The sequence below is a fragment of the Semicossyphus pulcher genome, unplaced genomic scaffold, assembly GCF_022749685.1.
Source record: "Semicossyphus pulcher isolate SPU_LCO1_2020_fin unplaced genomic scaffold, fSemPul1.0.p SCAF_7, whole genome shotgun sequence".
Taxonomy (NCBI): Eukaryota; Metazoa; Chordata; class Actinopteri; order Labriformes; family Labridae; genus Semicossyphus; species Semicossyphus pulcher.
The window spans coordinates 22,739,742-22,755,951 of NW_027211748.1; the positions used below are offsets into that span (position 1 = coordinate 22,739,742).

The window sequence follows — 16,210 nt, forward strand, 5'->3', positions numbered from 1 at the left end:
TAATTTCAGTCCGTTTCATAACCAGCTTACTCCTCACAGGAGCTTTAACTTTAAACTATAAATCAAACTTTTCTTTTGGGGAAACTTTTTTCCTCCCAAATTTACAGATCTCTCTGAAGGAAAGGTCTTCATCTACTTCACTTCTGATGTGTAATTTGGTGGGTATATGAAACTTATTTTGTTCCTATTGCATATTAAGGTTGCAATGGAGGTGAAATTGAGACATTACCAGGACAGGGAAATAGAAAATTGGCAATGCGGATGAGTTTTGTTTTTAAAAGTGATTGAAAAAGATTCAGCTTTTTCCCCAACACAGATCATTTTCATACAGTCCCTAACCTGCAGTTAACTTGAGGGACATCAAAGGAGCCTAACATACCTGTTTCATCACGCTTGTTTATCATTGTATATGTGTGTCGCTCTCTGGACGCCCAGATGGGGATCCACTGCTGTCCAGATGGGAGCGCAGATATCAGATAGTGGCCCAGAGAGATGTTGCCTTTAATTATTAGTCGCTGTGTCGACGTTGGCCTCAGCTTTGTGCTGTGCTCTATTAACCGCCCGCACTTCCTGGCCTGCTATCAACTGTTTCTTCTCCCTCCAGGTCAGGTGCAGCTGGCACACGCACAGACACACACAAAGCACACGGCCAGACACACATTCACACATATTCTTAGTCACGCCTTGGCTCCTTGTCCACTTTGTGCAATGACCGTGCCAAGTGGAGGTTCAGCCAGGGCGCAGGGAGACTCAGAGTCATTACACCTCTTTCTTTAACACACATTCACCTGGAAAGACTGCTGTTAGTATATATGCACACACATAACACTCACACATACCCTCAAGCAAAACTAATGACATCGCAGTGGTAGGTAGACTGGCCACAAGGCACAGTTTCATTTCAAACGGGCTCTCTGAACTCTTACGGGCCCTGTCCCAAATTAATTTCACTGCCGCTTTTCCCCGATCGGCCTCTTTCTTCAGACGTCTCTCTGAATCACGCGGGTCTGCTCCAAATCGATTGGCTGACCCCATCCCCTCTGCCCTGCCTGACATTCCCTGGCTGATATGAAAGAAGCTGGCAGAGTCCCAGCCCCTGGCGGTACCTCCACCCAGCCTTGTTGTGGATTTCAACTGGCCGGCGGGGCGCGTGGTTCTCTTACAGGCCTGCGGTTCTTTTTGAAGTTACCACACAGAAGATGAATAGCCCCCCACCACCATCCACCGCAGGCTTGCAGGGGAGATTTGGGGGGAAATTCTCACACCTGCCTGCATGTGTGCCCTTGCAAACTCTCCCTGGTGTGTTCGGGGAATTGAACCTTGCTGCCAATCGCAGGGTTCTGTACGCCTATCGACGTTTCTCGTGTGCTGCCAGCTGATCTTGCACTCTTTATTTTTCCTTCATCTGTAACTTCACCTCCCGTTTAGCCTCACACAAACACAGCACCCACACACACACGCACACAAACATGCTGAATTTGTGGGTGAAAGCGTCCACATTCATTAGGCTAATGCACAGCTGTGGAAAAAACACAGTTTTTCCTGGTGTTTTTGTGATTTATTGTGCGGCAGAAATGTGAAATTGTGTATACGGGGGTATTAGTTATTTAAGTGATTTAGAGGTTGGCGGGGAGTACTTTTCCTCCTCGCTTCGTGATTTATGGTTATTGCAAAAATTTGAAATTGAGTATATGAGTATAAGCATATTACCTTATGATAATATAAGTAATTGAGGAGATTTAGGAGTCTGGGGAGGCTGGCTGTTGCATACACAACTGACGCCAGAGAAAATGGAAATGGCAGCTTATCAGGCTGAAATCGCTCTCCATGCTGAGGTGACACATCAGTAAATTTGGCTTTTGTGGCCGGTGGCTTCATATTGTTTGGCTTTTGATATATTTGATGGTGTATCAGGGGGATATGAAATGCAGGAGTTATGAGATGTCATATTAGGAGAGTAAAGGGGATGTGAAATATGATGATATCCCGTTGTGTTAGAATATTGTTTGGATTTTTTTTCGCACACTGGCAGGTGGCTGAAGGATATTCAAAGCCCAAAGCTGTGCCACCTCAAAGCCATAAAATATCCATTGCCATTATATCTGCTTAAGTGGGTTTTCCTTATTATACTTTCCTATTAATCTTAGAGGAGCAGATAAGGGTGAGAGGTCAGCCTTAAATGGATTTGGTTTCCTCAGGCTGGGCTCTCTTGCTCCAGAATGACTCTGAGCGGTGCTTTCAATCAGCGCTGCCACCGCTCACTGTGGTAATGATGGCCGGGGCTTCATTAAGAAGCTCGTTAAGTCCCCTCGTTAAGCCGCAGGGCCGTTAAGACTTTGATTGTTAATGGCTCTTCGTTAAGGAGGCTGAGGAACCGGGCTCCCGAGGTGGTCCTGACCAGCCGGGTGTTTTGGTCAATTGGACCCAGTTGGCTTGAACAGAAGATGGAGGATGAGACGAGCCTGAAGTCAGTGTAGGTCAAAAAGGTTCTCTATGAACATGTATGAGCCTGGCTGTAACAACATACCTTCTTGTGGAAACCTGTAGACACAGGTGCACTGGTGCAAAGCAAATGGTTGGACCTCTACAACTCAGCCGGCTCAGTAGTCTTTCTGCACTAGTTGGCATTTCTGGTGTTTCGCGGTGTTGAGGCATAAATAGATTACATTACTTTCTAACTGCCCCCTTCGTAGTCTCGCTTTTTTAAAGTATGTTATCAGTACTGGTCAAACAATGGACCCTTAAATTACAAACTGGAATTTGAAGAGGAGACAAATTTAACGTATCACTTTCAAGTGAAAGTTTATCGTCATCATGCAGCATTCACGTTGATTCAGGAAGATGGTAGACGGAAGACAGTACCTTAGAATGCAGTAGTTCCAAACAATCCGAACAGAGTATTCAACCAGCTTTGGAAAAAGAACATAAACCGACCAGCCATAACATTATGACCACCTGTCTAATATTGTATCGGAACCCCTTTTGCAAAACAGCCCGGACCCGTCGAGGCATGGACTCCACTAGACCTCTGAAGGTGTGCCGAGGTATCTGCCAAGACGTTAGCAGCAGATCCTTTAAGTCCTGTAAGTTGCGAGGTGGGGCCTCCATGGATCGGACTTGTTTGTCCAGCACGTCCCACAGATGCTCGATTGGATTGAGATCTGGGGAATTTGGAGGCCAAGTCAACACCTTGAACTCATTGTGTTCCTTAAACCATTCCTGAAGCATGTGTGCAGTGTGGCAGGGCGCATTATCCTGCTGAAAGAGGCCACTGCCTTTAGGGAATACTGTTTCCATGAAGGGGTATACTTGGTCTGCAACAATGTTTAGGTACGTGTCAAAGTAACATCCACATGAATGGCAGGACTCAGGGTTTCCCAGCAGAACATTGCCAAAAGCATCACACTGCCTCTGTCGGCTCGCCTTCTTTCCATAGTGCATCCTGGTGCCATGTCTTCCCCACTTGAAAGGAGACACACATGCACCCGTTCATCCACATGATGTAAAAGAAAACATGATTCATCAGACCAGGCCACCTTCTTCCATTGCTCCGTGGTCCAGCTCTGATGCTCACATGCCCATTGTAGGCACTTATGGTGGAAGATAGCTGTCAGCATGGGCACCCTGACCGGTCTGAGCCTACACAGCCCCACACACAACAAACTGTGACGCTCTGTGTGTTCTGACTCCTTTCTATCAGAACCAGCATTAACTTTTTCAGCAGTTTGAGCTACAGTAGCTCTTCTGTTGGAATGGACCACACGGGCCAGCTTTCGCTCCCCATGTGCATCATTGAGCCTTGGCCGCCCATGACCATGTAAACGGATCACCACTTTTCCTTCCTTGGACTACTTTTGTTCCTGACCACTGCAAACCGGGAACACCCCACAAGAGCTGCAGTTTTGGAGACGCTCTGACCCAGTTGTCAAGCCATCACAATTTGGCCCTTGTCAAAGTCGCTCACATCCTCACGCTTGCCCATTTTTCCTGCTTCCAACACGTCAACTTCAAGGACAAGATGTTCACTTACAGCCTTTCCACCCAATGACAGGTGAAGTGAAACACCTGTCAGTGGTCATGATGTTAAGGCTGATCGGTGTATATGATCTGATATGAGTGGAACACACCTGCTGGTTGCAAAGATACTGTAGATATTGGCCCATATCTATATTTCAACTGTTGACAGTTATGGGTAGGCAGTTTGCTTCTCTGTCTCACAGGTAATAAAATGAAACTGAGGCATACACCAGTTTGCCTTTATGTTTGCAACACTGCTTCTTCCATGTTTATATATTGTACCAGGCCTGCCTGCGCATTCGGAGGTGTGTTAGAGATCTCATTTCCTTTATGTGACTATAGAAAGTGCACCAACACTTATTTGACCTGGGTTGTGAAATTGGATGCCAAGTGGCCACCCAATTTAGAGTTTCATGTGGATGCCATGTATCAATGCAGTCTGTCTTTGGATTATGTTTTAATGTGGCGTGATCCTAATAGTGCGTTTAATACTAATCCCTGTCATAGTTCTGTGACAAGGATTAGGTCAAGGGAAGCGTCTGGACATGTCCCAATAGGAAAAGCACATGTGCGCATAATGAAAGAATGATGCCTGTATTCTTGTTACCTGCTTCAGTTTCCGGGGTCTTGTTAGCGCGCACGATGACTCACTTTCACACCGACATGGTTCACTGATACACTTTAAAAAGAGCAGAGAAATTACTAATGTTGTTACACCTGGGCTTTTCTTACTGACAGGTGAAAATGTCTGCTGTGAGAAAAGCTTACTGACACAGTGGGAACTGGCAGGCTGATCGAATCGGAAAAAAGTGCAAAAAGAAAGTAAAGCGCTGCTGTTTCTATGACAAATTTATATTGAGAAGTTATGTGTTGACAGATTACAAATGGTTTGCTGCTCAGAATCTGTCTTTCAAGAGTTTCACACTGAAAAAACAAACTCAAAATGTCAAATAAAAAATTGTTCTGACAATGATCTCGTGCTCGACAGTCAGACCGATGGGAAACTAGTTCTTCAACGAGTGAACACACTCAACTGTGAATGAGCTCAGCAGAGACGTGCTTGAGCATTGACATAAAAGAAGCGTATCTAGCTTTATTTTGTTCAACATATACAGCTTATGAATGGACAGAAGAAACTTGGTGGTTTGTTTTGAGGATGCTTTGATACCGCTGAAAGTGAATCCATGTTGACCACAGCCTCCTTTATAAAGATGCAAACACATTTTTTCCCAATTAAGTTTAAAGGGTTGAGTGTTGGCTACACGGTGGTGCAGTGGTTAGCGCTGTTGCCTCACAGCTAGAAGGAAGGTCACTGGTTCAAACCCCAGGTTTGGACAAAGTGGGCCTTTCTGTGCAGAGTTTGCATGTTCTCCCCGTGCATGCATGTGTTCCCTCCGGGGTCTCCGGCTTCCTCCCACAGTCCAAAGACATGCTTGTAAGGTTAATTGGTGACTCTAAATTGCCCGTAGGTGTGAGTGCGAAAGGTTGTCTGTCTCTATGTGTGGTTATGTACAAAATGCCATATTTATTTGTTTGTAACACTTTCAAATAAAACTGTAATATTCACACAACTTAGACAGGCTTGGATGATGCTCTCCCTGAGACTATCCTGACAAGACACAACTAGGGCAAATTTTACCCACTGCACAGATCTAATACATGAAATGAAATCAACCATGCTGTCTGTTTCAGGAACTTTTAAAAACTGCTACACCGGAGACATCTTGCACCCTTTCTTCACGCGTAAAGGAAGGTGCGTGGTGCAGGCAGTGCGGGCGCACACTTGCGGCAAGTTAATGTTGTAGCGCTACGTCAAGCTTTTTTAGGGTATCATCGAGCATTTAGGCAGAGTTAAAGCGGTGTTTTATCGGCGGAAAATATCATCAGAAAAATGACATATCTGCAGATACCGATAACGTGCCGATAATATCGTGCATCCCTAAAAGAAATCCAGTTGAAGTATCACATAACACTTTAGTTATGGGCACATTAGTTCCTGTTGCTAACTTCAGAAGCAGAGCTAGCATAAAAATGCTAAAGCTAGTTGCAAAGTTAAACCCGGTAGAAACAGTACAAGGTGCATTTACAGCTCCGGACAAAATTAAAAGACCACTGTCAAAGTATGTTTTCCTTTGGTTCTACTATTTATAGATTTGTGTTTGTGTAAAATGAACTTTTGTTTTATTGTGAACAACATTTCTCCTACTTGCAGATAAAACATTCTCATTGAGGTCTTTCATTTGCAGAAAATGACGACTGGTTAAGATAAACAAAAGATCCAAAAAGAGCCTGAATAATGCAAAGAAAACAAGTTCATGTTGAAACAACAGAATACTAATGTTTTAACTCAGGAAGAGTTCACAAATCAATATTTGCTCTCCACCCGTCTGTCACAGTGCTGTTGGGTGACGTTAGGCCGCTCTTTGTTCGATGGCTTGTGACCATCCATCACCCTCTTTGTCACAGTCAGGAGGTTTTCAGTGGGGTTCGGATCTGGATTGGGCCAGCTGTGACATGTAGAGAGAGATGCTGATTTAAGGAACATTTGGAGTGGTCTCTTATTTTGTTCCGGAGCTGTATGTACCGAGCAGACTTCAGAACAGCAGTGGATCTATTACTAGTTTTCTTAGTGCTTACTGCTCTTACACAACACCCTCTATGTTGGCTAGAGTGCTTTTAGATTCCCCAATTTGCATTATCATTTAAATAAAGCGATCTTTTGAAGGAGAAGTGTTGTTTAACTTTTTGACTCGCCGCCAAATTGTTCACACAGTTTTAGCTTTCAACTTTCCGACTGTCTGAACTTATGATTGCTTTCTTCGCCATAAACAACCTTGTCAACATCCGTACTTATCGTTTACCCCCCGGAAAGCCGGCGTATCCATGCTATTTCCCCTCTTGAAATATGACGTTCCTCAAAGTAAATGAACATTTCGATTCACAGTATCCGTTCTCATTTCATTTCGTGAATGTGCTTAGCTGTTGCCACGCAACACTGCTTCCTCGGCTACACCCCGTCCCCTCCCCGGCCGTCTTGTTGCTTTTTTTTCTCCGTCTGAAGTCACAGTGTCACGCTTTCTTTCGAGAGGGGGCTAATTTAGCGCTCCTTTTTTTCTGACACAGTTGATATTCCATCCACGTGTGTGCAAGGTAATGAGATTGAATCTTGATGTGCTGGGCGCATCCCGCTGGCGTGTCTTTCTGCTTGGGGACGGAGGACAGTGTGGAGCCTTCCCTGATATTACCTCTCCCTGCATGAGAGGACGATGGTCGCTCTGCTGCTCCGCCATCCCGCCGGGCGCTGATCCAATAAAGCTCAACACAGGGCTGTGATCGATACAGCATGTCCCACTGCTACACACACCTCCACTCCTTCCCATACACACCTATTAGTTAGGGAATAATTGATTAGCCCGCTGTTCATTATTCCTTTGATTTGGTGCTTTCATTAAACAGGCCAGGCGTTGCATGCGCACAGACTGGTAAGCTCTGGCCGTCCACAGCTGCTGTAAGTGAAAAGAGGCTTTAAGAGCGAGCAGAGGAGTTTGTGTTCTGGATATCATTGAGATTAAGGAGATTCTGGTTCATAACGGCTCGTACTGCAGGAAGTAGAGAGATGAGGCGCAGTGCAATAAGAGGGAAGTGTGTGCGAGAGGGTGGTATTGTGGGTATTTCTTCAGTGTGCCTCTGTTTAAATTCATTATGTCCTGGAGGCATGCGGAAGATAATCTGCTTGTTTTGTCTTCACTGCCTGTCTCAGAGAAAAAAGGACAAACTTAATTTTCTAACTGGTGTTTACTCTTGTCTTTCTCTCCCTCCCTTTATGCTCTGTCCTTTCCACTTCCCCTTTTTTTCTATTTCTTTCCATTTCCATTTTCTCTTCCCTTTCTCTCTCTCACTCAGCTCCACACCGACATGGACAGGAATGATGGACGCACTAAGTATGTCCTGCGAGGCGAGGGGGCGGGCTCGGTCTTTGTGATAGACGAGAAGACCGGAAACATCCACGTCACCAAGCCACTGGACCGTGAGGAGAAGGATGAGTACCGCCTCATCGCCACCGCCACCGACAGGCAGACGGACCGGGCCCTGGAGCCCTCGTCACAGTTCATAATTCGGGTGCAGGACATCAACGACAACCCGCCTATCTTTGACGAAGGCCCCTACATCGCCACCGTGCCTGAGATGGCAAATATAGGTACGGGAAGACAGGGGCAGTGGGAATAACAGGAAATAACTTCATAAAAAGTAATGAATATATAAAGGACCCAATTTGTTATTATGAAAACTAATCTCTATGTTATTTTATTTAATTAAATACACTTCAATTTATAAATATTTTTTACTACTTTGGTTTCAAAAGCATTTTTACTCCATAATGCACCGACAGTGACTGAGGGGGCTTTCACATTTGGGACCCGGGCCCAGATCCGAGTACACTTAACCCCAAAGTCCAGTTCGTTTGATTAGTGTGAACACTGTGGTCTCGAGTACAGTTCATGTGTACTCCGTGCCCGAGTATGGTAAGGTGGTCTCGAGTAGGTAGGATACAGTAGGAATGTAGGTAAAATATGAATAATGGGAGGTATAGTGCAAAGGTAAACTCCATAGTATGGGCTTGCGATCATGCGATTCACACGCTTTTCTACACTAGAACAACAACATAAACAATGTAACATAGTTGATACTCCTGTTCTTCTCCTTATTTTTGAGGTGCATTACCGCCACCTTCTGCTTCGGAGTCCTACCGCAAGTGTACTCGGGCACGGAACTAAATTATTAATGTGAAAGCTGACCGGTGGGTGAGAGGCGGAGGGGGGGGGGGCAACTGTACTCAGTTGTACAAAGCAATCGTACCTAATGTGAAAACACCCTGACAGTTGAGTAAAAAGAGCCTGCTCTCTTTACCTGTCAGCCCATCAACATGTGCAGCAGGGTAACCAACTTTAGGCAGCTAGCTTGTGTGAGCGAGAGCGACGAAATGCTAAACCAACTCTGGAACAAAGTGGCTCCAATGAATCACAGTCAACAATTATACTACCATAACTAACTACCATCTCCTTTTGTTTTTGGAATTATACGGCTTCATGCTACCTAACAGCCAGCTAACCAGCTTGACATTTTAAGCTAAAATGTATTACTCAACAAAATAATCCAGAGCCAGTGTGAGCAGCAACAGCTAGCTCGTAAATTCAGTGTTATCTCTGCAGTGTTATGATAGTTGAGTAAGAAGTGTCTAGTCTACCTTCTTGTTTAAATATGGGAAAGAGACAACATATACAATAAAGCAATTATTTCACACTCTAAGAATTATTTTATATGTCATATAGTGAACTACTAAAAAAGGGGGTGTAATTATGGATGGACTATGGATGGATAATGCCATCGACAAGTTGTAGCAATGGAAAAAGCTAGCTTGCAAGCAGCCTGCTGCGAGGCTGCATGTGATTGGCTGAAAGGCGAGGGGGTCAGAAAAAGTACTCCGACCAGAATTATAAAATAACAAAAATATAATTGAAAAAATTGAATCATTTAATAAAACCATTTTTTTTTCAAAAGGACATGTTGAAATAACAATTAACTTAACTTAATAAGTAACAAAATTAAAAAAATGTGTTATAATGAGTTTTACAAATTTATAACATTATTTATTGTTTTTGTTTTGCTTTATCTATTAATAGATTGTTTAGTCACACATTTATTATTATTAAGAACACAGAGACGTCTGCTCGATGTTCTTTTCCCCTTTAAACAATGAACTCTTGTACATAAACTAGTTTGTATCTGTAAGGAAAGCTGTTCTTTAACATGATCATCTGAACTGTGTGCTGTGATCTGAGCTCAGTAGCCCACAGAACCCCGTTTTGTTGCATCTCTAACACAGTTAAAACCATGAATAAATTCAGTTTTCAGCACCATCTGCCACCCAGACAGCTGTGAATAGTTCCATTTATCATGAAAGAAAGATGATTACATTTAATCCCTAGAACAGAAGCCAACCTGGGGGTTGTTGTTATCACAGTGTGACCAGGTAACCTTTGTGCAAAGCTAAATATGAGGTTACATAATCACAATGCAGGATTTGGGGGAGGTTCTGGTGGCTTATTTGGCAGAAATTCAGTTTTGAATCTGAAGGTTTTGATTGAGTAATGGGAGCAAAAGTGATAAAAATAATCTTAATAGCTGGGATAAGAACTTACCTTGATTGAGCGGGTTATTGGAGTCACATTCTGTACATAAAATAGGCTGTAGCATTTTATTGGTTTGCTGTTTAATCAGAATGAAGCACGAGCCAGTCCATGCTGTCAGCCTCCAAAATGATGGATGTCCCACTTGACCACAGCGAGACTGTGTTTTATTATTTCTATCTCAGAGGGATGAATTGCTTCAAGGTATTTTATGCAACAGCTTTGAATCTGTGGTCTGAGCAGCCTGCACAGAAACATCCTTTTACTTTGAAAAGAATGTAACATATAAACAAATAGAAATGATCAATTATTTTCAGCTAAATAAAAGCGATAATGCACGCAGCATCTGTTAGATGAAGTGGAATATAAAGACCTGTTATGATAAGCACTTCCGTGGATTAATATTTGAAGTACAATGAGCTTGTTAATGTAGCCATAGATGTTTTCAATATGAGGTTTTGACAGCTGCAGCTCTACAGCCATTATACAACACAGCAGCCATAACATTACGATAACGTTCACAATGTGTTACCATTTTGTACACAGCATTTCAGCCTTTATCACAATGACTGCTTAAATGGGTATTGTATGGTGGGGAAACCTGCTGCATTCAGGAGCTTCAATATAATGCAATGGGCTCAATGCATGGACAGTTTTCAGAATACAGAGTGCAGAGTTTATTTACCACTACAGATGGAGCCTGAATGCTTAATGTTATATCAAAAGTCCTGAATTTTGATCAGCTGTCCTCTAAAGTTGTTGCTTTCTATTCATGCTGCGTATCGCCGCTGTGGTCACAGCTAATGCAGCAATCTCTATGATGATGTCACTGCTCCAACATTTACATGAACTCCATCATAGAGGGGTTTTAAGTTGAAAAAAATAAACAAACTCTTCCCTCCATTCAAACAGAAAATGAGATGTAAAATCTAAATTCTTCAAAAATTAAAATTAAAGTTTTCTATGTCTCGTTTCATATTCAAGGCCCTGACGTCTTATATTCTCATTCAGCTTTTTACTGTGAGTGATGAGGACTCAATTGTGGTTATTTCATACGACAGATGTATCTTGCTCTTGTCATCGTTTTGAAGTGGGCGGGGCTCAGTTTGAACAAGCACCAATCACCAAACGCTTTGTTGTTTGGTCACTGTCAATCAAATCCGATGAAACACACAGACTGTATAGAGGAAGTGGATGTAGCCTCTCCGTTTCAAAAGTGAAGTGCCTTAAATCTGCATTCATTCTAACAGCCAGCAGGGGCGATTCTGCTGGGAGGAAATGAGCCGACTTCTCAGTCCATTTATTCCCTCAAATGTGTTCCTAAATGAGTTTATGGTCTCAGCGGTAGATTCAAGTCTTCTTCATTTAAGCAGGATGCGAATTTTGTAATATTGTGTCCCATTTGGAGTAAAATCAACACGATCAATTAGTGCAGGTGTAACAGAGGCGAAACGGCATAAGTGTAAATGATGGAGCAGCAAGGCAGAACAGGGCCATGTGAAGCTTGCGCTGTTTGTTAACACATTGCGTGCCTTTTGCTTCCACTAGCTCGGACCGCAATGTAAAAACACACGCAAAAACACACATCGCAAAGGCGGCGTAACAGCGGAGCTTCGTAGCAGCACTGTTACGGAATCGCTATACAGGGCTATAGATGAACACTTAGCTTCATATTAAATTTTTTTTTTTAATATATGTTGTTATTTGTTATTTATTGTTTGTTAGTCGGGCCTAGGGGCATGATTTATGTTTGATTCCTGATTTAGTTAGCAAACAAGCTAACTAGCATGTTGCAAGCACTGATAGAATCTGAAACAGTTGTTTGCCCCTGGGGACCAGTTGGTTTTTCAAAGTAAAACTGGATTGGACTGACTAGTGATAGGTAAATATAATAATTTATGGATTGCGGTGTTTAGTTATGAATATTTAAAGTTATGGGAAGACTTGTTTTGGGGGATTTAATGCAGCAAACTGCTTTTAAACTGCAGTGTACCAAGGACAGGCTGAACAACACGCTTTCAGATTGGCAGGTTTGAGATGTCACAAACCTAAGGAGCCAATCCCGTTAATGGACGGGGTGACGCTACGCATATCATAAAGTGTAACCTATGGCAACCACTTCGGCAATGCGTGAGCCAGCTGTATCCGTCATCGTAAACTCACTACATTTCAAGCCAGCTAAGTTTCAACTAGTTGGTACTAAACAATGGTAGAGACGTGTTTTGTTTTCAAGGGGGGCGGTTGGAAATGTGCATAGTGGGCGGGGACTAGGCAGAGTCGGGAATTTTCAATGAGGCAGTAGGGGGAAGGATTTTTACAAGGTAATTAAATGTATTTTGCAGAAAAAGATATGAAACACAATTTATTATTTCAAGCAGAACATTTTATACGTCTTAAAACATGACTGGAGCTGCTCTTTAACAACACTGTGGCTTAAAGTCAAGGTTAAGTTTTACACACGAGGTGAAAATGTATCTGTAAAACATTACGGGCTCTGAATTTGTGACATTGTTTGTGTTGAGTGATTGTAAAGGTATAGCACAGAACATACTGAGCTATAAAACAGAGCAGAATGGCCTGTTCTAGGTCTAATGAAAGAACAAGTGGATCAATGCACGTCCATATAAAATGTTAATGAGGGCCTTATTTCATCCCTGCTGCGTTTGGTCTCCAGACTCGTTGGCTCTTGCAAAGTCAAAGAAACTCAGCAGGTGCAGGGAGGGAAATGTTCCCCTCTGCATGTCTGACCGTGTCCATGCTCGAGTCAGAATACAAGACTCTGGGGATTAATCGGTGCCCTTTTCAGATCGTAACACCTAGATATGGTTTCGTAAGGGCCTTCGAAGCTAAAAGCGGCACAAAGTGAAGGACATAGGCACCGCTATAGTTGCTTTAAATGTAGACCACTTCACACCTCGCGTTCACAGCTCTCACCTCCATAAAACATGTTTGTATAACAATGTAGATTTATGGTGTTATCAGACTTTTAGGACACAAAGTGTAAAGTTATTTTACAAGTTAATGCAATACTTATTCATGTTCAACATATTCTGCTTCCAGAGAAGTTTTATATTAAAGCATTTGGTCCCCACTTTTTGCTGGGAGCAGTTTAGTTTCTGTTCAGTTTTATGACTCGTTGGCATCAAACTGTATCTCTGTTTTCGCCTGCTCCGTCCAGCCAGGGAAGATTTCATGGCTGGCTTCGTCAGACCTCTAAAAAAATCAAAAATCCAATGCGAATGGGAGCAAAATGTAAGTGCAATGCAGGCAGAATGTGTAATGTGTGAGATTAATGTTTGATTTTTAATAACACTGTCTCACAGCTGCTTGGAGGATGTATGAGGCCTTCCTCTTTTGTTGATTAAATACCTGCAGACATCATTCAGCAGCGGCATTGATACAGTGCATACGCTCATCTGCGGCGTCTGATTTAAGAGATGTGCAGCTTGTAATTATGCACAGAGAACACATTTTGGGTTTCCAGAATGATAATGTGCTGATTATTAGCACGGGGAGCTCGGGGTTATGTAATCATGTAAGTGGCTTAAACAGACTATTGTTTTTATCGCAGTATTTGCAGATGTTGCATAATTACGTGCATGTAAATGTAAAGCACACAGATGGTACCAACTGAATACAATATATGTAATCATTTGAGCACACAAAAAGTAGACGCAAAGAGGAGTACAAATAGAAACAGCTTGAATTGTACGACATGAAAAGAAGGCATAATCTTCCTATTAGGGAGCAGCCTGTTCACATTCCAGTCACGTTTTCCGTGTTGCTTCTTTGGGACGATGGAAGAGCAGTTTTCCACCAGCTAAGACTTTTATTCTTAACACATGAGGAACATTTCTGACACTTTTGAAAGTTGTGACGAGCTGACGTGAACCCAATAACCCAAATTTCCCTACCTCTGCCAGCAAAAGCTCTTTTCTGTCCAATTACAGAGCCTACCATCGATATTCCCTTCTTCAAATCTTGCACATTTTACAGAGTTAAAATTTTGGAATTTAAATAGAATTATTAGAGCTTTTTACTGCTTTATTAGCAAACAGGAGCTGTCCAAAAAGCAGCCGTTAATGTCTGCACAAGTTGACCTTAAAGACAATTGTTTGCTATACAGGATTAGCAAACCAATCTTACTTTTGTCCTGGTTTTTCAAAATAAAGCTGGATTTGATCGAATTACCAGAGCTCTTAAAGCTGTAGTAGGTTATTAAACATTATTAAAACTAACGTTTTGTCATATTTGCTCAAACTGTCACTTTAAACATGCAGTAGTACATGAGAGAGATAATGTAAAAAAAAAAAATCATGTTCCTCTGGCTCCTCCTACTGCTCCTCATGGCATTTGTGAGAGTCCAACTCCCGAAACACACAACCAATCAGAGCCGAGCAGTCTCTCAGGCCGCTGTCAATCACTCGCCGCGCAGCACCACTACTCCTCGCATGCACACACGGTCAAGCTCAATTTCTTCAGTGTACGCAGCGTCAGCCGGTTTGTGTCCACAATGGCTTAAAAACAACCACCAGGAATGAAAAAACTGCCCATCCCTCCACTGCCAACTAGGCTTACACTACAAAGACCGTTACACCGAAGAAGTGAAATGAGGAAAAGCAAGCTTAAAAGAAAGAGTCGGACTGACACAGAAATGAAACGAGAGTAAACAGTGGAGCGACATTCCCGAGGTGAAGAAAGCTAAGGGACCTAAGAGGAGTAAAAAGCGATGCTGAGTTAGACAGTTCTGCTCGACAGGTAATTACCCCAGCTTCATTTCTGCTGAATTTGTTTTACATTGCTAAGATGTCTGCAGTTACTTTGACGTTGTGTCACGTTGATGTTGCAGTCGGGCTAACGTTAGCTTGTTGTCAATGTGGCTACTGTTCAGCGTTGTTTCATGGCAGTGTGGCTGAAAATATGCTTGTGCCCAGGCAGTGTTACCGTTTCAGACTTTCTCCTGATAGTTCTGTGTGCCTGTGCTCTCATGGCTAAATGTTCACAACATCAGTGTGTTACTGCTTAGTCGGCGCTGTTTTTTCCACAGTCTCTGTTAGCAAACTAGGTGCTGGTGGTTTTGCTAAATAGAATTAGCTGTAGATTACCGTTCACAGCAAAAACACAGATTTCCGCTGGTTTGATGTGTATCTGCTTCGATAGTGTTGGTGGTGTAATACAACGGCTACTGTTGTTTTCATTTCACGTTTTTACGTAGTGTATATCTGGCTCCTTCAGTTGCTGTGGTTACTAGCATGCACGCGCATGATGGCCTCCTTTGCGGGGAGGGCTTTGGAGGCAGGACTGAGCGCCACGGAGAGAGAAGGGAGGGACTTGGAGGTTGTAATCTTTCAACTTTTGGAGCAAAGTCCGCTCTCTTCTCCATCTTACCTACTGCAGCTTTAAGGGGACTAAATACTACATACTTTGTCCACAAGGGGCGCCAAAACCCACACAAAATTAAAGCTCCTAACAGTTAACATTTTTGGCCCATCCAGTCGAGGCAGACAGCTGTTCATCATGAGTGGTTCTGCTCGAGGTTTCTGCCTGTTGAAAGAAAGTTTTTCCTTGTTGCCAAATGTTGCTGCTCATGGTGGATTCATGTTGGGTCTCTGTAAATAATATAATATAACAGAGTACGGCCTAGACCTGCTCTAATTGTAAAGTGTCTTTAGATAACTTTGGTCATGATTTGGAGCTTTATAAATATAGTTGATTGATTGATGTTTGAATTTAGGCATCCAGTAGCTTACAAGACGTATGAAATCACACCTGTCAACCCAACCTTCCCAGCCCCCCATAAGGCCGTGAGAAAATAATACAATTAGGGACCGAAATAAAAATAAAGGCTATTCAAATTACAACTATACACTGCAACATTGCGTAGTGGCTGTATGGAGGTAGTGCAAATTTAAACATGATGAGCAGAGGTGGTGCAAAAACAGTACGGTGCAAATGTGCAGATTTACAGCCATAAATAAGTGAGCGTTAAAGTGTCATCTTTAGTC

General features: G+C 42.8%; 1 protein-coding gene across 2 annotated transcripts in view; it reads left to right on the plus strand.

Annotated features, from left to right (window-relative positions):
- LOC138611755 (uncharacterized) overlaps positions 1 to 16,210 on the plus strand; it is a 204,625-nt gene that overhangs the window by 91,490 nt on the left and 96,925 nt on the right. For both annotated transcript variants that reach the window (XM_069684984.1, XM_069684982.1), the window contains one exon: positions 7,921 to 8,215. In XM_069684984.1, coding sequence (XP_069541085.1) covers positions 7,921 to 8,215 — 295 coding nt within the window. The remainder of the gene's footprint in view (positions 1 to 7,920; positions 8,216 to 16,210) is intronic.